Genomic DNA, 25,448 nt, shown 5'->3' with positions numbered 1-25,448 from the left:
CTGAGTGAAAAGAAGTCACACAGAAAAAAAGTGGTACCTGTAATGTGTAACTTCATCTATATTCAATTCTAGAGAATGCAAATAAAAATAGTAACAGAAAGAAAATTAGTGGATTCCCGGTGATGGAGGTGTGAGGGGGCAAAGAGAGAAGGGAAGGAGGATTACGAAAGGTAACAAGGTGACTTCTGGGAGACATATGTTGATTATCTTGATTGATTTGATGACTCCACTAACCCAGTTGTGGTATATAGAGTTCATTGCATGTCAGTCATACCTCTATAAAGCTGTTAAAACTACTGTTGAACTATTTAATGGCTCTATTTCCATCAATATTAAATGCGAGGATGGGAGGACTTTCATGATGTGTGTGTGTGTGTGTGTGTGTGTGTGTGTATGCGTGTGTGTGTAGAGAGAGAGAGAGGGTATCAAATATGTAATATAAATCCCCAAATCCTCTGTCACCAGGGAATCACCTCAGATTTGTTTCCTGGTGTGAAATTACCAAAACCAGATTACAATGATTTGCTCGCAGCTATCAAAGACAACTGTGAGTCCATGAATTTGCAACTGACCAGATTCTTTTCTGAGAAGATACTTCAAATATATGAAATGATGATTGTGCGTCATGGTTTTATGATTGTTGGGGAACCATTTGGAGGAAAAACCAGTGCATACCGTGTCTTAGCTGGAGCACTAAATGACATATGTGAAAAGGTAAGTGTGTTATTAATGCACTAGTTTATTCATAATCAGCTTTGTGCAAGATAGAGTGTACAGTGATTTACTTTATTAAGATTTTATTTATTTATTTGAAAAAGAGAGAGATCACAAGTAGGCAGAGAGGCAGGCAGAGAGAGAGGGGGAAGCAGGCTCCCTGTCGAGCAGAGAGCCGGATGCGGGGCCCGATCCCAGGACCCTGAGACCATGACCTGAGCCTAAGGCAGAGGGTTAACTCACTGAGCCTCACAGGTGCCCCAGAATGTACAGTGATTTTAAAAAATATTTTAATGTCGCAACTTAAAAATCAAGGGAAAAATGAGTCAAAGGAAAATACTACTAGAAAGATCATATGAAGTAATTACCCTATCATAGGTTTGCATGTCAACTTTCTATTTCTTTTCAAAAATTTTTTTATTTATGAAAGTAACACATGTTGTAGTAAAATTCTGAAAACATGAAAAGCCTGAAAGCTTTCTTTTCATACTTTTAAGAGTATTTTTATTTTCTGAATGGTTAGATTTGTAAGGCAAACTTCTGTGATTGGCTGCTAGTGGTATTGAAGTGAATGTGTGTTTTGTGTTATCTGAGTCACACATGTACACACAAATGCAATAAAAGATCGTGTAAGACATGGATTGTGAATAATACGATCATTTATTTAAAATTGGCCTACTTTGACATGCTAAAGGAATGAGGCTATTTTTAATTCTGCAACTAATACTGTATTTCTGTCTACTTTTTGTATTTTGAGTAGTTTTCGCTTCATATATTTCAATGTGTGTAGCCACATGCTATTTGCGATCATTATATCTTGATTGTGGAATCTCACTAGCCTTGCTGCATTTTTGAGACAAAAGTCTTGCCTTAGTGCAACAACTTCCCTGACTAAGATGGCGGAGCTTTCCCATACCTCCCCGTGTAGAATGATGCTTTGTTATCCCCTTGATGGGCACAGAGAAGAATGTGAAGAGCTTGTTTTACTGTCTAGTGTTATTATTCCACATCTTTTCTTGAGTTCGGTTTTTTGTGTCCCAAGCCCTGGGAGTGTGGGCAGAAGGCAGCGTTGGGAAGAGTTGCACTTGTTACGTTTATATATATAGAAAAAGAAATGATGACAAATAAGAGAGCACAGGGGATTTTAGGGCAGTGAAGCTATTCTGTATGATACAGTAATAATGGATAAGTGCCGTTATGCATTTGACAAAACCTATAGAGTGTACATCACAAGAGTGACCCTTAATGTCAACCATGGACTTTAGTTAATAATAATGTATCAGGGACCCCTGAGCAGTGCAGTCAGTTAAGCATCTGACTGTTGGTTTTGGCTCAGGTCATGATCTCAAGAGTTGTGAGGTTGAGCCTGTGTTGGGCTCCCCATTCACTGCGGAGTCTGCTTGAGATTCTCTCTCCTTTGCCTCTCCCACTCATGCTCTCTCTCTTTCTCAAATAAATAAATAAATCTTGAAAAAGATAATAATGTATCAATATGAGTTGATCATTCATAATAATATATCACCCCACTGCAAGTCTTTAATAATAGGGGAAATGGAGGGGGAGCTGGGGGACAGAGGGAGTATATGTGAATCTCTGTACTTTCCACTCGATTTCTCTTTGAACCTAAAGCTACTCTAAGAAAGTAACACCTATTAATTAAAAACATAAAATCTCATGCCCTAAGTGTGTTAACATCTTTTGTATAATTCCCAGCTTTCAAGATTCTGGTCAAAATTGACAACTTATGAATATTACCTTTTTGATTCTGTGAGAATGGAACAGGGTTGCCTATATTTAGATCTTTTCATTTTCTCTCAAAGAAGGTTTGGTAGCACCAGTGAACCAGTTACAGCCCATAGGCCATATTTGGTTCCAAACCTATTTTTCTAATACCAGAGAACTTAGAATAGTGGTAATATTTTTTAAGATTTATAAAAAACAAAACAAAAAAACAGAAAGAAAGAAAAGAAAGAGAAATGGAGAAGAATATGTGACCCACTATATGTAACTTGTACATATGTACATACCATTTGACACTTTACAAAAAGAAAAAATTTCCAACTCTCCTTTTGTAGTTTTAGGTTTATAGCTCTGTGCTAATTTGTTGGCAAATTTGCTAATTTATTTGCAACAATAAATTTGCTAATTTATTACTGAGTATTTCATGAGTTTTAAATACTATCATAAGTGGTATTTGTAAAATTTTATTTTTTTAGTTGTTTAGCCCTGTAGAGAAAATACAACCAGTCTTAATAAACTGACTCTGTCTGCTGGAAATTTGTGAAATGCACTCCTTGCTTCTGGTAGTTTCTTTGCAGAATCTAGGATTTTCTACATATCCACTCATGTTTTTTATGAATAAAGATAATATCCTTCTAAATAAATGTGGTTTTTTTCCATTAAGGGGTTAATGGAGGAGAACAAGGTTCAAATCACTGTGTTAAATCCCAAGTCTGTCACCATGGGTCAGCTGTATGGACAGTTTGACGTGGTGTCTCACGAGTGGTCCGATGGCATCCTGGCTGTCAGTTTCAGAGCGTTTGCTGCTTCAGCTGTGAGTACCAGCACTCTAGTGCGCACATTCAGAAAGACTGTGCGTTCCTCCTGATGAATTTCTGTTGTTTTTTCTTTTCCAGTTGTTTCAGACAATATGTCCTTACTTTGGTGTTCTTTACCCACTTAAGGACTCAGCTGACCATGACTCTTTAGTTGGTGTAATAATAGAAAAACGTCAAAGCTCAACTTTGCTCTGAGTGGCTCAAGGACCTCAGACAATGAGTGTAACATAAGAATTGGCTTTCATGGGGCGGAGATCTTGCCCAATATCAGGCTTTACTAGTAATTTCAAGGATAAAAGTAATCACGGGACAGACAGGGATGGGAGATCATTGATATAACTTCTCAGGTTCTTTCTTTTCACAGTGGATGCCCTCTGGCCCAGATTAACACATGACATCTCTATATAATGTATGTAGTTGCATTATTTATGCAGAAATAATTACAAGATATCTCCCATTTTATACTCAGTTACATAGCGTACATTACATTTTCCAGGACGTTTTGCCCCATTAATACTCAGTCTCAGAAAGGTTAAGGAGCTGACCCAAAACCAGACAGCTGGCAAGTAGTAAAGCCAAATGACACGTGAGGTCCTTCAGCCTACAGAGCCCAGCATCTCTGTTACCTGACCGTGTTGCCCAAAGTGAGCGTTAGCAGGCATGGGAAGCCAACTGGACAAGGGAAATTTGATCTTGAGGTGATCTCTGAGGTATGAGCTCTTCGTTGCTCCCGGAGCCTGGCCAGAGCTGGCTTTTGAGTGTGGGTGTGGAGCAGCCCGAGTCTGCGATAGGTCCACGGTCTTGCAGACTAAAGCAGTTGGCGACAGGGCCTGGGAAGGTGTTAGGATGGATTCAAACCCCTCACCTCTTCGACTTGAATCCACATTTGCTGAAAGGGAATGAAGGCATCATCTGTGTGCATAAAAAAGCAGATTTTGTAAGATCTGGAAAGGAGAATCCACTGTTGCACTCCCCATGACTATCTGGACATTCCTTGGGCCTCATCGAACATTTGCTGTTGTTCAGACAATGCGCAAATATTGTCACGTTTATCATCGTGAGACTGAACCTTATACTGATATCACATATCACCACGAAACCATTCAACCCAAGTGGGATGTGTGTGTGTGTGAATTCATTCAGTGGAGGGAAGAAAAAACTTGATTTGGCACCCAAGAGTAGTTAATCTACATGAACATAATACTGCATAGAATCAGATACTTTCAATGAAAACTATTTTCTCTGGCAATTATGTTTTTTTACTCATAATGCTTTCTGAAACATGTTATTATGAGTCCAGAAACATTGGAAAAGATGAGATTTTGAGAAAAGATGTTATACTTCGGTCTTGTCCATGGCGTATATAGGCTTCTTCAGTGACTCTTTCTATCTCTCTCTCTCCATAAACACACACACACTTTATTCAAAAGATGCCCTTACATATTTTTTTCAAAGATTTATTTATTTGACAGACAAGAGATCATAAGTAGGCAGGGAGGCAGGCAGAGAGAGAGGAGGAAGCAGGCTCCCTGCTGAGCAGAGAGCCCGATGCAGGGCTCAATCCCAGGACCCTGAGATCATGACCTGAGCTGAAGGCAGAGGCTTACCCCACTGAGCCACCCAGGCGCCCCTGCCCTTACATTTTTACGGTGAAAATAATTTTAGGAGTTACATTTTTAAATTTTGAAACATTATTAGACTGTTTCCTTATATTATCCCTACTAATTTTTGTCCTTTATTCATCATATGCTTAAACCAGACACCAGATAGGAAATGGTTAATCTTTGATGGACCAGTAGATGCAGTGTGGATTGAGAATATGAACACGGTGCTGGATGATAACAAAAAGCTGTGTCTGATGAGTGGGGAGATCATTCAGATGTCACCACAAATGAATCTTATTTTTGAACCAATGGATTTGGAAGTCGCTTCTCCTGCTACTGTAAGTTCTCAATTTTGACATCTGCTTATAAATTTGAAATGCTATAAATGATTTTATTACTTAGTAACCTTGACTTTGAAAGAAAAACATTAGTAGAATTCATTTTAACAGTACTCCCAATTCTTTACGAACAGACCTATCTGTTGACCTACCGTGACAAATCTGAAAGTCAGGGATATTTTCCTCTTTCTTTAAAGCCATCGGTAAAGTCATACACAAAAATTTAGATCATGAAATTACATAAAATTAAACTTTTTTAAAAAGAATTTTCTGAAGGTTATAAGAAACAGATGTACCAAGTCATATTTCTTACAGAAGCATTACCTTGATGGTAAACAATTATTCTTTTTCCAGGTTTCCAGATGTGGTATGATTTACATGGAACCTCACATGTTAGGCTGGAGACCATTAATGTTGTCTTGGATAAATCTTCTACCTGCTGCGATTGGTTCCATGCAGAAAGAATTTATAGTAGGCTTATTTGACAGAATGGTCCCAGTTTCTGTTGAATTTATTAGAAAGCATGCGAAGGTAAGAGGAATCAGAATTTTAAGACTTGAATAAATGGAAAATCCAAATCAGCCAAATAAATTCATTTTGTCTATTGTTAATACCAATGCTCAGATATTAAAATAATTTAACTGGCTTAACTAAAACCTTTTCTGATTAAAGTAGAAAGATTTAATGAGGCATTTTAGGGTTTGAGAGAATATATGGATGCTAATCTATTCCCTTCAAGGAAAAAAAAAAATCTTAAAGGTCCACCTAACCACATCTCGGTGAAAATATCCTAAAATGTTATCTCTCATTCTCAGCGACTATTATATTTTAGTTTCCATTTTTATAATGTTTTTCTTTTTTGAAGTTCCTAGAATAAATATGTAATATTTTATCATTAGCAAGAGGCCAATTTTTAAAAGTAATTCATTTATGACATCTGATGAATTAGGTAGTGGGTAATAATGGCGGAATACGTCGTTGCCTCAGGCGGGCTACATGGGGAATCCGCTCTATTTAGCATGAGTGCAGCTACTTGTTTAGAGATGACTGTTGTTGGCTAAAAAACCCTGGGATTTAGGGAGGAAAGTCAGTGCCTGGTGGAAGACTGAAAGAAGTCCAAATCCGTTTTTCTCTCTCTCAGTGTATCCAGGGGATTGGTGCAGGGGGAAAGGTACGGTGGGGGGAAATGACAGCCTGAATGGAAATCTCCTGCCTCTGAGAGTTGATGGAGTTCCAGCCAGGCTCTTAAACCCTCTCCAGCTGGAAACTGTGGGGAAAGTATGCTTAATTTCTGCTCTGGGAGATGTCAACCAAAGGTCTATTAGGATGACTTTGGCTCAGGAACACAGGCCTGGTTATTTTTCCTGCTGTTGGAAATAAAATAGAAAAGCTTAAGACACAAGTTTGGCTCAAGGTACAGATAAGGAAGGTGGAATTTAAAATCCTGCCAGTGGGTATTACCTAAAGAGAAAGAAAAGTAAGAGAGCAAAGAATAGCATCCTGGGTGCTGCTGTGATTTCAGCGGGGAGAGCCTTTTAAGAAGCAAGTAGTCAGTATTACCAGAAACCACTAACATGTCAGGGCAGAAAAGGATTGGCATGTGTCCCTTAGATTTGGCAATTAAGAAGATCATAGGGACAAGCATGGCCCAAACACTTTCAGGGAAGAGGCAAGGGAGCTCCGGGGCAGTTAGCTGAATATGGGAGCTCCTGGTCACAACAGTGGGGTGCGCTGCTCTTTTAAGAAGCTTGGTTGTTAAAAAATTTAAACAACACGCAAACATGAAATGTGTTGAAGGTTTGAAGTAATCATGTTTCAAAAACGGTTGCCCTTGTAAAATAAGCTATAGCTTTCCCCCACCCACCCTCACCCTGGCATTGTCAGAGAATGTAGGTCTTACAAATACATGAATTTTCCATGTAATAACTATCTTTTCAGTAACAAAAGAGAAAACACACTTTTTAAAAAAAATTTTATTTATTTACTTGAGAGAGAGAGAGAGCATGAGAGGGGAGAGGGTCAGAGGGAGAAGCAGACTCCCTGTTGATCAGGGACCCCAATGCAGGACTCGATCCCAGGACTCCAGGATCATGACTGAGCCGAAGGTAGTCGCTTAACCAACGGAGCCACCCAGGCACCCCAAGAAAACACACTTTAATACAAGCTTCTAAAATGTCCTCTGCACTTTTGTCCTCTCAAATAAATTATGAATTCCTCTTGTTACCATGTAGTAATAAGTGTCTTACTTGTAGTGATAACTATTCGTATTTTAGTGTTGGGTCACTAATACTTAGTCCAATCTTTAGAATCTCCTTTGTCATTTCTGCCTGTTTCTACTGGGACAGCAGCTAAAGATGAGGTTGGCTGCTTCTAATCTTCTGAGTCCATTTCAGAGAGTTAACTCTTTTTTTTTTTTTTTTAAGATTTTATTTATCTATTTGACAGAGAGATCACAAGTAGGCAGAGAGGCAGGCAGAGAGAGAGGAGGAAGCAGGCTCCCCGCAGAGCAGAGAGCCTGACGCGGGGCCTGATCCCAGGACCCTGGGATCATGACCTGAGCCGAAGGCAGAGGTTTTAACCCACAGAGCCACCCAGGTGCCCCACAGAGAGTTAACTCTTAAGTGTTAATCATGAAACAGTACCACTCTAAGGGTTGGAAGAAAGCTTGGAGGGAAGAAGACAACCTGTTTATGGAGAAATTGTTGTATGATGCATGGTGTTAGGAGCTGTACACACTATTGCATTATTTTATAAACAGTCATGGTGAGACCTCCCCTCCCCCACAAAAAGTAAAGCTCATGGTGTTTACAGCACTCTGGGAATATTTTGGGCTCTTCAAGAATTGCAAATTTATTTCATAGGAATGAGTTTACTATGAGGATTGGTATAAAGATGTATAAAATAAGTTTGGAAACACCTTCATTAATTTTAATGCTCAAGGATTTTTTTTAGTGTTTTGATTTACAAAATTGGTATAAGATAGATTCTAGGTCATTGATGAACACAACTGAATGTGTAAAAGTAAATTTTTGAATTTGGGAATCAGTGCAGGAACGGTTCAAGAGTGCATCCGTGGGACAGGACATCCAGTGACGCCACACTTTGGACTAGGGAATTGATTTGTGCCGCAGTTTTCCCACCTGCAAAATGAGAATTATCATAGTTCCTTTTCATGGGTACCATGGCCATGAGGACTAAGTAAATTCAATAAGTCTTAGTTGATGCTATTTTAATTAGTGCCTAATTGAAGTTAATTTGTTTTACACACTTTCCCCTGATTTTTCAGGAATTATCTCCTACTTCAGACACAAACTTAGTCCAATCCTTAATGAATTTGATAGACTGTTTTATGGATAACTTTTCTGATGAAATCAAAGTGAGAGAGAGAAATGATCGAGAAACGTACTCATTACTGGAGGTAAGGTCCATTGCCTTTGAATCTTCTGATAGAAAGACATCTACTGCTTTGCCAATGCTTCCCAATTAGGAACTTCATTTTCTCCCTGGAACTAGAGGCTGGACAGCAAGAAAAAATTGGGCCCCCAATAGTAAGTGCTTGTAGGGAAGCTCTCCTACTGTCAGTTCCATTGCATCATGAGGTTTGGGTGAAACCCAGTGATACCCCTAGATCTGCTACTGAGATCGCAGGTCATTTAACCAGCCTCAAACATTATCAATCCCCAGGACAACAGTGACCTTTTTTTTTTTTTTTAAGATCGTACACATTTATATGAGGGTGGGGGCAGTTCACGTATGTTCATGAGCAGGGGGAGAGGGAGAAGCAGGCTCCCCCCTGAGCAGAGACCCAGATTCAGGGCACAATTCCAGGACCCTGGTATCATGACCCAAGCTGAGGTAGATGCTTAACCGACTGAGCCACCCAGGTGCCCCAGCAGTGACCAGTTGATAACAAGATTTGCCTCCCCTTCAACCTTCAAATCATAATTCTTTGTTTTTTATTTTGATTCTCTTCCCTTTTTATTGAGATATAAATGTTGAAAATATATGTGTTGGGGGGGGCACCTGGGTGGCTCAGTGGGCCAAGCCTCTGCCTTTGGCTCAGGTCATGATCCAGGGTCCTGGGATTGAGCCGCGTGTCGGGCTCTCTGCTCAGCAGGGAGCTTGCTTCCCCTCCTCTCTCTGCCTACTGCTCTGCCAACTTATGATCTCTCTCTCTGTCCAATAAATAAATAAAATCTTAAAAAACTAAAAAATAAAATATATGTGCATGTATATATATATATGTGTGTAATATAAATGTATATTAGCATTGAGGAAAGAAATATGTATGAAAACACTTTTCAATTAGGAATAAAATGATCAATGGCCCTTGAATATTCCCTAATAAAAAATTATATATTGCTAATGGTAGCACTGTTAGTAATCTAGGAGTAGGCAAACAGTGTTAAGTATAGTGCAAACCTTTTAAGAGTAGTCAAGATTGTGCTTGTTTTGGCATTTAAAAAGGGGCTTTAGGGGGGCACCTGGGTGGCTCAGTGGGTTAAAGCCTCTGCCTTTGGCTCAGGTCGTGATCCCAGTGTCCTGGGATCGAGCCCTGCATCGGGCTCTCTGCTCAGCGGGGAGCCTGCTTCCTCCTCTCTCTGCCTGCCTCTCTGCCTACTTGTGATCTCTGTCTGTCAAATAAATTTAAAAAAAGTGAGGGAGGGCTTTAGGGACACCTGGGTGGCTCAGTCAGTTAAGCATCTGACTCTAGATTTCAGGTTAGGTCATGATTTAGGGTCACAGAATCGAGCCCCATATTGGGCTTCATGCTCAGCTGGGAGTCTGCTTGAGAGTCTCTCCCTCTGCCCCTCCCTTTCTACTCCCCCCCCCGCAATTCTCTCTCAAATAAATAATCTTAAATGAAATGGGGATTTGATTTTAAAACAGAAAAATAGGTTTTCTCCATGTTATTACTTATGGTCCACATATGAGTGAAACCACATAAGGAATGACATGGAAGTCCACAGAGAAAGGGAGGGAAAACTTGAAATCAGAGAGGGAAACAAACCATGAGACTCTGGACTCCAGGAAAAAAGACTGAGGGTTACAGAAGTGGGGGGGGGGGGGGCGGGGAATGACATAGCTGGGTGATGGGTATTAAGGAGGGTGTGAGTTTTGATGACCACTAGGTGTATATGCAACTAATGAATCATTGAACGCTGCATCACAAACTAATGATGTACTATATGTTGGCTAACTGAACATAATAAGAAAAAGAGAAGAAGAAAATAGGTTTTCTCATTTAGTGTTAGGTCTTGTCATCCCTAGCTATAGGTGTGGTTATGCAGTCAGTGCTCAGATTGTTACGACAACGGGTAAATAAACAAATATGAATTTGTTCTTTTAAGAAAACTCTATCAAGATTTAAATTAAAAAGCATGTATATTATGGGGGTTGATTATTCCTTATTAAAATTGCCTTAATAGGGGCGCCTGGGTGGCTCAGTGGGTTAAAGCCGCTGCCTTCGGCTCAGGTCATGATCCCAGGGTCCTGGGATCGAGCCCCACATCGGGCTCTCTGCTCGATCTCTCTGCTCACATCGGGGAGCCTGCTTCCCTTCCTTTCTCTCTGCCTGCCTCTCTGCCTACTTGTGATCTGTCTGTCAAATAAATAAATAAAATCTTTAAAAAAAAATTGCCTTAATAAAAAGTTACTGCAATGTACTTTTTAAATATCAGGGTCCTTCCATGTATTTAAAATATCACATGATTTACCAGACTAATCATTCTAAGGTTTCACCATGTATTTTGCATTGTGTTATCTTTTCTGATAGCAAGACTTCATAAGACATGCAATCCAATTTTTTAAAATCTAATTATTTTTAAAATCCTGAGATAACCTACGATTATGATTAGTTTATTAAATTTCTTTCCAAGATATTAATCTGGCTGATCTGATTCAAGCTTCAAGAATACATTAAAGTTATTCTTTAATGCACTCATCTTCTCGTCTCTCCAATGCAGGGCATTTTTCTGTTTTCATTGATCTGGTCCATCGGAGCTTCCTGTAAAGATGATGATCGGTTGAAATTTGATAAGATTCTTCGAGAACTAATGGAAGGCCCAATTTCAGAACTAACTCGAAATAAGTTTAAATTACTGAGTGGCATGGAACAGATGCCTTCAAAAGCACTAACTGTCCCATTTCCTGAAAAAGGAACAATTTATGATTATCAATTTGTCACTGAGGTAAGAGCTCTGAAGCAAGATTTACAACTACCAAACAGGCAGAGTTCCCTTGGAGACACACAGCACATAATGGCCCTGCGGCCACCCTGTCACCACTTTTTACCTTAAGACTCAGCATGGAGTAGTAGAGGAAGGTACTCTGACTTTGAAGTCAGACACATCAGGGTTTAAGTCCTTATAAAGCCACTTTCTTTCTGTATAGCCTTGGACTAGTAACCTTCCTGAACCTTGTTTTTCTCTGATAGAAATAAGACAAATATTAACACCTGATGGGCCTACTGTGTTCATTAAATACAAGTACACAGTATGACCTCTAGTCCAGCCCTTGGTGCATGCTGTTTCAGGGTCCATCTTGGGGTTCATATGGTGCATGTTAGCATATCGCAGGTGCTAAGAAGTCCTGTAGGAACATAGCTGGGTTAATGTTAACTCAACCATTCCCAAATGCACTGGACAATAAAAGCTGGGTGGTATTTGTTTACTTATTTACCTGTAACAGCTCCTATGAGTACTGTACTGAGGATTTCAGGAATACCTATTTATTTATTTAAATTTTTAAAGACTTTGTTTATTTATTTGAGAGACGGAGATCACAAGAAGGCAGAGAGGCAAGCAGAGAGAGAGGAGGAAGCAGGTTCCCTGCTGAGCAGAGCGCCCGATGGAGGCTCGATCCCAGGACTCTGGGATCATGACCTGAGCCGAAGGCAGAGGCTTTAACCCACTGAGCTACCCAGGCACCCCAGGAATACCTATTTAAATATGAAGCTTCAAGTGAAAATGGTTCATACTATATCCCCAGAAGATAATTCTATCTCACCAATATTTCTTTAATAAAGTTATTTTTCTAAAGCCTCCCTAGAGGCTATTATCTGGATGGGCCATGATCTATCCAAACAGTTCCCTACTCTTACACATTGGACTGCTTTTGTTTTTTCTTAGTTTTTCTGCTTTAGTGAATATTCTTGTATACAAGGCATTGTGTACATATCTGATTGTTTCTTTAAAATAAGTTCCTAGAAAAGGAATTTGCTGTATCAATTTTTAAATTTTTATGGCTCTTGAGATGTATTGCCAAGCCCACCTCAGAAGACACTCTTCACCCTGTCAGCCACAAGATAGTAGCCTTTTATTTGCCAATTTTATTTTATTTCAATTACTAACAGCACCCTACATTTTCAGAGCACCTTGCAGTTTACTAAATTTTTCTACGATCATTTCAATTTGTTTCCCAACATCTCAGTGAAATAGGAAAGATAAAATTATTTTATAAATCTTCCCATTGAGGAAATTAGGACTCAGAGATATTACGTGATTCTTCCCAGTATCACAAAACCTCTCAATGAATATTCACTCCAGGTTTTCTGATTCTCAATCTTTCCTTTCCCATATGGTGACAAAATATCCATTTTAGAAAAGATTATCAAGAATAAGGGAAGGACATTGTTTCTTCTTCAGTTCTAGAAAGTTCTAGTTACTTCCTTGCAATACAGTTTTCAACTTGATGTGAAATCACCCTCCTCAAAAAAAAAAACTAAAAACCAAAAAACATGTACTATATGCACAGCTCGTGCCAGAAGTTACAAAAATGAGTAAGTCACAGTCCTGCCCTCGGTGAGTCCTTAACCTCTTCAGAAGAGTGTCATATGACACTCTAGGCCAAAAGAGTGTCCTGTGGGAAGATCCAGGGACTTGAGCATATTGGGAAACAGTAAGTCCATCAATGCGGCTAGACTGTGGGACACATGAAGGAAGGAGTCTGAATTCTGATGTGTTTTGAATGACGAGGATCTTAAATTTAATTCTGTAAGAATGAAGAGAGCAGTGATGTTTTTCTAAAGCAAGAGAGTTAACATGTTATTTTTGGAAGTTTTTGTTCTAAAGACTGCATAGCAAATACAAACTTTAGTCGACGAGTTGGATACAAAAATATGGTATAATGTTAATTCATCATCATAATCTCACACGAAGAAATCTTATCCATTCTAGATATCTGTTGCACAACAAGGTGAATATAGTTAACACTACTGAACTGTATACTTAAAAAATGGTTGAAGATAAATTTTAGGAGTTTTTTTAAAACCACAATTAAAAAAAAATCTCACGTAAAATGATAAGCTTATGTTATAAATACCATTAATAAAAGTACAAGCAACATGCAGCTGATGTTCTAGGGAAAAAAATTCTATATTTGTTAACACTTATTGAATAAAATTCTTTACTATTTAATGCACTAATTAGTCTATTTCTTAGTGTCATTAAAAAAAATTAACATTTGGACAAAATATTTGATCTTTGGTTTAATGTAATCAGTGGTTTCAGCAATCAGAAATATCACAACATTGCCATTTCTTTTTGATTCATATGAAAGCCTAGTTTCTCCACAATTTAACACAAAATTTAACTTTCAAACTCAGGGTAAAGTGTTTTAAAGGATAAAAACAAAAATGTAAATGTCAGTGGTTTTTTTGTTTTGTTGTGGTTTTTTTGTTTTGTTTTGTTTTTCGTCTTGATCTTTGATCTTTTCTATAATGGCACAGAATAACAGAGCTTTTAAAAGTATTTTATAATATAACATTCATCATTTGGCTGTTTACTATAAACAGGGAATAGGAAAATGGGAACCATGGGTAAAGAAATTGGCAGAAGCTCCTCAAATTCCTAAGGATGTGATGTTTAATGAAATCATTGTACCAACTCTGGACACAGTGCGATGCTCTGCTTTAATGGAATTGTTGACCACCCATCAAAAGCCTTCAATATTTGTAGGACCAACAGGAACTGGAAAGAGCGTTTATATTATTGTAAGTATTAAAGAAATCTACATGTTAAAATATCCATCATATTCTTAAGAATGTTATTTTTTAACTACCTGAAATAGTAGATCTCATATTTTTAAATATTAAAATATGTTGATGTAGCCACAGAGAATTCTTAACTGCCTATTTATTTTAGAAATGGACTAAAGATATGATTCCATTTTATATCACTAAATTATTATACCTTTTTAAATTATTATACCTTTAAAATAGCTTATTAGGATGAAGATTTTATATCCCTTGAAAGGAAGAGGTGTTTAATTCTTAATTTTCAAAATTGTTTAGTATATGGAAGATTACTATGTAGTAATAAAAATGATTTTCTTTGACTTCTGGAATCATGCCCATTGTGTGTTTGGTTTAAAAAAAAAATGCTAGCTGCTCTAGCAGATAATGTCCAAAATCTCAGTAGCTCTACATAGTCTTGGTTCCCTTGTATTTAGAAGGTCATACTGAACAAAGGCCAGTTCTTGCCTCTTCTTTAGATTTCTAAAGGCAGAAACTGGCTGGAGCTAATAGTGAGTAGCACCGCAGCTTTGTCATGAGAGGTAAGTGCAGGTTTCTCCAGGGTCACCTGGACAGTGTGGAAGATAAGTGGACTTCAGCTTTCTTGGGGCTCCATTCTAGATGACGGCCCACAGCAGCATGGGAGCTCCATTAGTTCACTTATGGCTGAGAACTGTACAGTGTGGGTATCTCTTTGGAGTTGCTAAAGATCTCGCAGCTCTGTTCCTCTAAAAGAGCAAACATTTGGAAGATTTCCATGACAGCAGGCAAGACCGCATTAGCTAAGAGAGAACCACAGTGATGCCAGTAAGGTAGGACTCTTGTCTCTCTTCGTCTAGCTCTGTCCCCCATCCAGCAGTGGGTGGGAAGACAGGGCAAAGCAAATAGAGGAGCCCAAAGAAGCCATCAGTGGTCCCTCGCATTACAGGCTTTCAGCACACATTCACCCACTTTATGACAATACCTGTTTCCAGTTCTTTATTGATTTTATATTTTGATTTAATCTGCTAATCTTTTTGAACTATATTTGGACATGTAGTTAAACAAGTGTCCTGGTATCATTTATTGAATAATATCTTCCACAAAAGATTGTGATGGCACCCTTCTCGTAATTTACATGCAGGATGCATCAGGGAATGTCCAAGAGCAGGGAAGGGAGAAGTTTAAACTGAGATTTTAAGTCAAGGTTTGGTTTGACCAGGTTAAAAAATGATCTTTCTGGAGGGAGGAGTTATGATGGTGGAGTAGTAGGGGGACCCCGGGCTTGCCTTGACCCACAAACACAGCTAGATCAGCATCAGATTATTATGAGCAATTAGAAAATTGATCTGAGGATTAAGAGAACAATCCGCACAATAGGAGGGAGAGAATGTGGCTGATGCAAAGTCTGGAGACTTGAAATGGGGGAGAGAAAAGCTGTGGTGCCATGGAGAGGAAGGGGCCCTTTTTGTGGTGAGAAGTCAGGGAGAGAGGGAGCAGGTGGGCGAGGAAGCAATGTGGAGGGCTGGCTCAAGACACCATGTGTGTCTTGGTTTGTGGGAATCCCCTGGTCACACTGGGAGAGAACAAGTGTTTACCTTCCCAGAGTACATTTGGAAGAAGGTATGCCTCTCCAAGGGCGCCGCTGAATGGCCATTCAGCAGCAGGGGACAGAGGTGCCGGCTGAGGGCAGATAGCCTGGTGGGGACTTTTCACTCTGCTTCACCATAGACTCTAGGCGCTGCCATGTCCATGCGACTGCTTGGGACATGAATGTGCTGGTCTCTGCTCTCCTCTCCTCTAGAGGAGAGTGGGTCCGTGCCTTGCTGGGTCCTTTTAAGATTTGGAGTTTTGAATTCCAGCCATGTGCCCAAGATAAAACATAGGAGAACTGTGGCACCAGGCATGCTGATGGCCCCGGGCACAGAAGAGTTGAGCGTGGTGACCTGATGAGGGCCTGGGACACAGGAGGGGAGATTATTTGTGTGAGTGTCTCCTGAAGAGTGGTGGCCCTGAGGTCACCTACCTGGGGGGGAGAGGATGGGGTGACAGACACCATCTTCCACACACATCCCAAGTTTCTCCCTGCCAGTACCCTTGCCCACCAGTACAGTTGGACTTTAGAGAGAAACACTGCCTCCAGCGGAGGCTGGAGATGATTGCACCAAACCCTACCCCTCTGCATCTTTACAAAGGTAGGTCTGGCCATGAGCCTGTGCAGCAGGCCTCTCCCTGGGAGGAACAACACAGACCCCTGCACACGTACCAAATTATTGATCACTGAGTGCTCCAAAGTGTCAGCTTCAGTTCTGGTGGAAATAAGACCAGACTTTTTTTAAAAATATTTTTTATTTTTTGACTTCTTTTTGTTTTCTTTCTTTGGGGGGGGGGTGGAAATTGGGCTTTAGAGTTTTTTGCTCATTTATTGGTTTGTTTCCTTTTCTTGTTTTTTTTGGATCAAGCTTCTTCTCTCTCTCTTTTTTTTTTCTTTTTTCCTTCCTTCCCACCCCCCTCCACTTTAGAATCAGGTTTATAGTTTTTTGTTCGTTTGTGTAAGGTTTTTTGTTCTCTTTTTCCTTCTCTCTTTCTCTCTCTCTCTCTCTTTTTTTTTTTTTTTTTGAATGAGGCTTTTTTTTTTCAGGTTTATTTTAACAAAGAGATCAAAGCATACCTAGTTAAAGGCCTAAACACTCCCCATTGCAAGCAAGGAGGAACTCTGCAGAGGACCAGCCTCTGGGAAAGAGCAGCCAAAACACAACAGCAGAGTGCACACAGCACACATGAGAAACATTTTCAGAAGTGCCCAGCCCTGGACAGTGTGTGACTCCTTTTTTTTTTTTTTTTAAGATTTTATTTATTTATTTGACAGACAGAGATCACAAAGGCAGAGAGGCAGACAGAGAGAGGGGGGGAGGCAGGCTCCCCACTGAGCAGAGAGCCCAACGTGGGGCTTGATCCCAGGACCCTGAGACCGTGACCTGAGCAGCTGGCAGAGGCTTAACCCACTGAGCCACACAGGCACCCCTGTGACTCCTTCTTAATACACGTTTACTCTCAGGGGCAAGAAACATAACAAACTTTCATAACACACAAAAGACAGAAACCTAGACATTGTGACAAGATGGAGGAATTCTCCACAAAAGATCAAGAAGAAGTCACAGCCAGGAATTTGCTCAAAACCAATATAAGCAGTGTATCTGAACAAGAATTTAGAGCGGCAGTCATAAGAACACTGGCTGGACATGAAAGAAGCATAGGAGACACTAGAGAAACCCTGCTACAGAGATAAAAGACCTAAAAACTAGTCAGGGTAAAAATTAAAAAATGCTATGACTGAGATGCAAACTTGACTGTATGTAATCACTGTGAGGACGGAAGGAGCCAGGAAACAGGTGATACAGAAGATGAAATTATGGAAAATAATGAAGCTGAAAAGAATAGGGGAAAGAAGCCTATTAGATCATGAATATAGATTTAGGGAACTCAGTGATTTCATAAAGCATAAGAATATCCATATTTTAGGAGTCCCAGAAGAAGAAGAGTGAGGAAAAGTGGTAGAAAGTTTATTAGAACAAATTATAGCTGAAAAGTTCTCTAACCTGGAGAAAGAAACAGGATTTAAGTCCAAGAGGCACAGAGAACTCCCCTCAAAATCAACAAAAACAGGTCAACACCAGGACATATCATAGTGAAATTTACAAAATGCAAATGTAGAGAATTCTGAAAGTAGCTAAGGAAAAGACATCCTTAACCTACATAGTTAGATGCATAAGGTTAGCAGCAGCTTGGCACAGTAACTTAGCAGGCCAGAAGAGGGTGGTATGAAATATTTAACATGCTAAGGGGAAAAATATGCAGCCAAGTACTTTATCCAGCAAGGTTGTCATTCAGAACAGAAGGAAAGATAGAGTTTCCCAGACAAGCAAAAACTAAAGGAGTTTGTGAACACTTAATCAACCCTGCAAGAAATATTAAAGGGGACTCAGTGAGTTGGAAAGAGAGACCAAAAGCAGCAAAGACTCGAAAGGAACAGAGATGATCTACAGGAACAGCAAGTGTACAGGTAATACACTGGCACTAATTCATATCTATCAATAATCACTCTGAATGTAAACAGACTCAATGCTCCAATCAAAAGACATACAGTATCAGAATGAATAAAAAACCCACAAGATCCATTGATATACTGCTTACAAGACTCATTTTTGACCCAAAGACACTTGGAGATTGAAAGGGTCGGGGTGAAGAAACATTTATCATGTTAGTGGTTATCAGAAGAAAGCTGGAGTAGCCATACATTTTTCAGCAAATTAGATTTTAAACTAAAGACTGTAATAAGAGATGAAGAAGAGCACTATATCCCAATAGAGGGGTCTATCCGACAAGAAGATTAAAAAATTGTAAATATTTTGCCCCCAAATTTGGAGCACCCAAATATATAAATCAATTAATAAGGAAATTCATTGATAATAATACAATGATAGTAGGAAATTTGCCACCCCACTCAGAGCAATGGACAGATCATCTAAGCAGAAAATCAACAAGGAAAGAATGGCTTTGAATGACACACTGGACCAGATGGACTTAACAAATGTTCAGATGTTTAGAACATTTCATCCTAAAGCAGTAGAATATACATTCTTTTCAAGTGGACATGGAACATTCTTCAGAATAGATCACATATGGTGTCACAGATCAAGCTTAATCAGTACTAAAAGATTGAGATCATACCATGCATATTTTCTGACCACAATGCTATGAAACTTGAACAACCACAAGAAAAGGTTTGGAAAGATGACAAGACATGGAGGTTAAAGAACATCCTACTAAGGAATGAATAGGAAATTAGAGAAGAACTAAAAAAATACACAGAAGCAAATGAAAATTAAAACACAACAGTCTAAAACCTTTGGGATACAGCAAAGGCAGTCACAAGAGGGGAGCATACCGCAACACGGACCTGCTTCAAGAAGGAAAAAAGTCTCAAATACACAACTTAACCTTACACCTAAAGGAGCTGTAAAAAGAATAACAAATAAAGCCTAAAACCATGAAGAGGGCAAAAAATTAAGGTTAGAGAGGAAATAACTGATATAGAAATTTTTAAAACCCAACAGAACAGATCAACAAAACTAGGAGCTCATTCTTTGAAAGAATTAACAAAATTGGTAAGCCCCACTCAGACTTAACAAAAAGAAAAGAGAAAGGACCCAAGTAAATAAAATCACAAATGAGAGAGGAGAGATCAAAGCCAACAATGCAGAAATACAAATAATTATAAGAGATTATTATGAGCAATGATATGCCAAAAATTGGACAATCTGAAAGAAATGAATAAATTCCTAGAAATTCCTAGAAACATATAAACTACCAAAACTGAAACAGGAATAAATAGAAAATTTGAACAAACATATAACCAGCAAAGAAATTGAATAAGTAATCAAAAATCTCCCAACAAACAAGAGTCCTGGGCCATAGCTTCCCAGAGGAATTTTACCAAACATTTAAAGGAGAATTAATACATTTTCTGAAGCTGTTCTAAAAAGAGAAATGGAAGGAAAACGTCTAAACTCTTTCTGTGAGCCCAGCATTACCTTGATTCCAAAACTAGACAAAGACCCCACTAAAAAAGAGAACTAGAGACCAATATCCCTGATGAACATGGATGCAAAAATTCTCAACAAGATAGTTGAATCCAACAGCTAGTAGAATCCAACAGTACTTTACAAGGATTATTCATCATGATCAAGTGGGATTTATTCCTGGGCTGCAGGGGTGATTCAATATCTGCAAATCAATCAATGTGATACACCATATTAATAAAAGAAGGGATAAGAACTATATGATCCTCTCAATAAATGTAAAAAAAAAAAAGCACTTGGCAAAATATAACATCCTTTCTTGATAAAAACCCTCAAGAAAGAAGAGATAGAAGGAACATACCTCAATGTCATAAAGGCCCTATAAGAAAGACCCACAGTGAATATCATTTTTTTAAAGATTTTATTTATTTATTTGACAGACAGAGATCACAAGTAGGCAGAGAAGCAGGCAGAGGGAGAGGAGGAAGCAGGCTCACAGCTGAGCAGAGAGCCTGATGCGGGGCTCGATTCCAGGACCTTGAGATCATGACCTGAGCCGAAGGCAGAGGCTTTAACCCACTGAGCCACCCAGGCACCCCGTGAATATCATTTTTAATGGGGAAAAAAATGAGAGCTTACCCCCTAGGGTCAGGAACATGACAAGGATGTCCATTCTCACCACTATTGTTCATCATAGGACTGGAAGTCCTGGCCTTAGCAATCAGACAACAAAAAGAAATAAAAGTCATCCAGTTTGGCAAGGAAGAAGTTAAACTTTCACTCTTTGCAGGCAATATGATATTCTATGTGGAAAACCCAAAAGACTCCACCAAAACATTGCTAGCACTAATATATGAATTCAGCAAAGTGGCAGGATATAAAATCTATGTACAGAAATCTGTTGCATTTCTATATACCAATAATGAAGCAGCAGAAAAGGAATCAATCCCATTGACAATTACACCAGAAACCATAAGATAACTAGGACTAAAGCTATCCAATTAGATAAAAGATGTGTATGCTGAAAACTATAGAACACTAATGAAAGAAATTGAAGAGAACACAAAGAAATGGAAAAACATTCCATGCTCATGGATTAGAAGAATAAATATTGTTAAGATGTCTATACTACCCAAAGCAGTCTACACATTTAATGCAATCCCTATCAAAATACCACCAGAATTTTTCACAGAGCAAGAACAAATAATCCTAAAATTTGTATGGAACCAAAAAAGACCCCAAATAACCAGAGGACTGTTGAAAAAGAAAAGCAAAGCTATAGGCATCGCAATTCCAGACTTAAAGCTGTATTGAAAAGCTGTGGTCATAAAAATAATATGGTACTAACACAAAATCAGACACATAGATCAATGGATCAGAATAAAGAACCCAAAAATGGACCCAATGTTCAACTAATCTTTGACAAAGCAGGAAAGAATATCCAGTTGAAAAAAGACAGTCTCTTCAACAAATGGTATTGGGAAAATGGGACAGTGACATGCAAAAGAATGAAACTGGACCATAAGTTCAAAATGTATGAAAGACTTCAATGAAAGACAGGGAAACATCAACATCCTAGGGGAGAACACAGGCAGCCGCAACTTCTTTGACCTCAGCCACAGCAACTTCTTGCTAGATACATCTCCAGAGCCTAGGGAAACAAAAGCAAAAATGAACTACTAGGACTTCATAAAGATAAAATCTTCTGCACAGCAAAGGAAACAGTCAACAAAACTAAAAGGCAGCCCTACAGAATGGGAGAAGATATTTGCAAATGACATACCAGATAAAGGGCTAGTATCCAGAGCCTATAAAGAACTCATTAAAGTCAACACCCCAAAAATAAATAATCCAGTAAAGAAATGGGCAGAGGACATGAATAGACATTTCTCCAAAGAAGACGTACAAATGGCTAACAGATGCCTGGAAAAATACTCGATATCACTTGGCATCAGGGAAATACAAATCAAAACCACAATGATATATCACCTTACACCAGTCAGAATGACTAAAATTAACAACTCAGGAAGCAACAGATGTTGGCAAGTTTGGGGAAAAAGGGGAATCTTCTTACACTGTTGGTGGGAACTAGTGTAGACACTCTGTAAAACCATATGGAGGGTCCTCAAAAATTTAAAAACAGAGCTACCCTACAACCCAGCAATTGCATTACTAGTATTTATTCAAAGGGTTCAAAAATGATGATTCGAGGGAACACATGCACCCCAGTGTTTATAGCAGCATTATCAACAATAGCCAAATTATGGAAAGAGCCCAAATGTCCATCAACTGATAAATGGATAAAAATATGGTACACACACACACACACACACACACACACACACAGGAATATTACTCGGCCATCAAAAAGAATGAGATCTTGCCATTTGCAACAACATGGATGGATCTGGAGTGTATTCTCAGCAAAAGAAGTCAGTCAGAAAAAGACAAATACCAAGAGGTTTCACTCATCTGTGGAACTTAAGAAGCAAAACAGATGAAGGGAAGGAAAAAGAAAATAAAAACAGAGAGGGAGGGGTGCCTGGGTGGTTCAGGTGGTTGGGCCAGCCAGCTTTTGATTTCAGCTCAGGTCATGATCTTGGGGTCATGGGATTGAGGCCCATGTGGGGCTGTATACCCAGTGTACCCGGTGTACCCGGTATACCCAGTGGGGTGTCTGCTCTCTCTGCCTCCCTCTCTCCCGCCCTCCTTCCCTCCCTCCCTTTTTCTCGGCTCCTCCCCCTGCGCATCTCTCTCTAAAACATAAATAATCTTAAAAAACAGAGAGGAAGGTAAACCATAAAACTATAAGTGACTCTTAACCATAAACAACAAACAGTGGGTTGCTGGAGGGGACCAAGTGGGGGGATGGGCTAAATGGGTAATGGGCATTAAGGAGGCACTTGTGATGAACACTGGGTGTTATACATAAGTTATGAGTCACTAAATTCTACTCCTGAAACCAATACTACGTTATATGTTAACTAATGTGAATTTAAATTAGAAAAAATACAAACAAAACAAAACAAAAAAAAACAAAAAGAAAGATCTTTCTGAGCATAAACAGAAAGTTAAGGGATTTACCCAAGATATCATCAAGAGTCAAGGAATGGAGACTTGACATTGTTAAAGGCAGTGCTTGGAGAAAAATCAAGCCTCCTGTCATTTGTATCCTCATCCCAAATTCAGCCCAGGCATTAAAACTGCCCAGGCAAAAACAAACAAACAAAACAAAACAAAAAAAACTTTTTACAAAATGGGGAACATACTTTGCAATTTGGTTCATTTTTTCTACCTAACAGAACGTAAATATTTTCCTATCTCTTTTACAAGATGATTTGTAGAACACAACACCTTGATTCAGAATCAGTGTGACTGCACCTGCTTTCCAATGAAATCCATTCTGAATATGCAGTTATACAATTTAAGCTTCCTCACTAATAAGTCAGAAAACTTGGTATTTAAGTGGAAAGATAAACTATAATGAAATGAACATTAATCTGGAAAGAGACACATGGCAATCTGAATCCTTGCCCCACCCCTGAGACCATACGCAGGTTGCTTAGCCTCTGAGTCCCTATGACTTAATGTTAAGAAGACAGGTAGTCTGTGTGGTGGCTTTGGAAATCAGAGAAGCCACATGCACAGGGCCTGGACAAACAGGGACACACCACTGGTATGGTAACTGTTATATCTATTGATTCCATCTCTTCTTCCGCAATGTTAGGACACTCTAAATTCAAGTGTGTCGACAATGATGCTTAGTGTTTATTTTGAAATGTCAGGGCATAATTCCAACTATGGTTCATTTTATTATTTCCTGTTATATAGAATTTTCTTCTAAATCAACTCAATAAAGAAATCTACAAGCCTCTGCTAATTAACTTCTCGGCACAAACCACAGCAGCTCAGACTCAGAATATTATCATGTCAAAATTGGACAAAAGAAGAAAGGGAGTTTTTGGTCCTCCTTTGGGCAAGAGAATGGTAACTGTTCTCTGTTTCTATACATATGGTATGGCACGGGTCTTCTTCATGCCCTCTGCAACAGAACCAGGAAAACAGCTGTACTAGGACTTGACATCTTTTTGTATGTTGTTGCTTTTTTTAAATCACAAATTTTTCTCAAGATTTTATTTTTAAGGAGCCTCTACACTCAACATGGGGCTCGAACTTAAAACCCCAAGATGAAGAGTTGCATGCTCTGCTCACTGAGCTAGCCAGGTGCCCCTTTAATCACTAATTTTGATTTAATTTTCCTTAAAGTCTGTTCCTATCTGCATGTGCATTAGGCAACTTGACATTAAAAACAGGCAGTTGCCCTTTGAATTAAAAAGTAGAATATTCAGCTAGGAAATTATCCACCTTTCTAGTTCTCTGATGAACATTTTTGCTCAGCAGAGTCTTGCCGCTTGCTCCTCTAGACCTTTAAACAACCCAGCTATCAATTGACTTCTCTGTGTTCCTCTTCCACAAATACCCTTCTGAACCTCACTTGTCACCACTCCAATGTTATAATCATTCTTAAAATCCTACCTTTCTCATTTACTTTAATGTGTTGAAGTTGTACAAGGGAAAAGAGGAGGCATATTGATAAACAAATTGGGTGAGAAGATGAATAAATCCTCAATTCTTAACCTAGAAAGGTTAGTAATGAGACTTTCCCTATTCCTTAGAAGCATAGATGCTAGGGAATATTATTTTTTATTTGAAAAGAGACCATCATTTCTCACATATGTTTATGCAAGAAGATAATCTAATTCTTTGCCTCAACACCATCTACACAACTGGACAATATACTAAGGTGTTAATATTTTTTAATATTGCTTCTCTTTTTACTCTCAGGTTGTCTTTGTAGATGATGTCAATATGCCCGCTCGGGAAGTATATGGGGCTCAGCCTCCCATTGAGTTGCTTAGACAATGGTTAGATCACTGGAATTGGTATGACCTAAAAGATTGTTCTATGATTAAACTAGTAGACATTCAAATCATGTGCGCTATGGGACCTCCAGGTACGTCTTCTGAGTTTGTAATTTACTAAAATTGACTATCACTGTGGCTATACCTAGAGAGATGGTTAGAGAAAGAAAGAGAAACTCAACTGGACTGAGTTACAATTTCTTGTGTATATGTCTTCTTTGTGTATACTTTGGGACCTATGGGAATGTACTACAATGGTCAACACTAAAAAGTGGGATGCCTTCCTTGGGGCCATTCTCCTACCAGTTCTTCCAGATCCTTTTTCACCCACCTTCTGGGACTTTGCACTTCCTTTCTCTGTATTCTAAGGACCCAGATCCCTGTGAAGCAGCTCATTTCCCTGTGTTATATTCCTTAATTCTTCAACTGTATGAAACCCCTGTTTCTTCCCCAATCAAGTCCCATTAAATGAGTCTTTGGATTTAGACAGGCTGTTAAGAGGAATTTAAGAAGCAAATAGCCAAAAGAATTAACCCTTAAAGATTCTTTACATTTCCCAAGGGAAATTGATAAACTTGAAAGAATCTATGCAGGGGAAACTTTTTTATGATGGGTTCATAGTGGCTTGATTCAACAAACTGGACATTCTTAACTGGTTTGTTTTTTTTCTTTCCTGAACTGAAGCCAGTATTCTAGTCTTTAAAAATTCCTTTTCTCCATATATCATGTCTTCAGGGA

At 38.9% G+C, this 25,448-nt stretch overlaps 1 protein-coding gene across 2 annotated transcripts in view; it reads left to right on the top strand.

Moving 5' to 3' along the window:
- The window catches only part of DNAH7 (dynein axonemal heavy chain 7), a 273,847-nt gene that overhangs the window by 107,399 nt on the left and 141,000 nt on the right, over window positions 1-25,448 (top strand). For both annotated transcript variants that reach the window (XM_047720641.1, XM_047720640.1), the window contains 9 exons: window positions 466-714; window positions 3,119-3,268; window positions 5,032-5,214; window positions 5,569-5,745; window positions 8,501-8,632; window positions 11,181-11,405; window positions 14,009-14,206; window positions 23,620-23,775; window positions 24,634-24,802. In XM_047720641.1, the coding sequence (XP_047576597.1) occupies window positions 466-714; window positions 3,119-3,268; window positions 5,032-5,214; window positions 5,569-5,745; window positions 8,501-8,632; window positions 11,181-11,405; window positions 14,009-14,206; window positions 23,620-23,775; window positions 24,634-24,802 (1,639 nt within the window). The remainder of the gene's footprint in view (window positions 1-465; window positions 715-3,118; window positions 3,269-5,031; window positions 5,215-5,568; window positions 5,746-8,500; window positions 8,633-11,180; window positions 11,406-14,008; window positions 14,207-23,619; window positions 23,776-24,633; window positions 24,803-25,448) is intronic.

The sequence above is a fragment of the Lutra lutra genome, chromosome 3 (genome assembly GCF_902655055.1).
Source record: "Lutra lutra chromosome 3, mLutLut1.2, whole genome shotgun sequence".
In the NCBI taxonomy this organism is placed as follows: Eukaryota; Metazoa; Chordata; class Mammalia; order Carnivora; family Mustelidae; genus Lutra; species Lutra lutra.
This window is presented reverse-complemented; position numbering and strand designations above follow the sequence as displayed.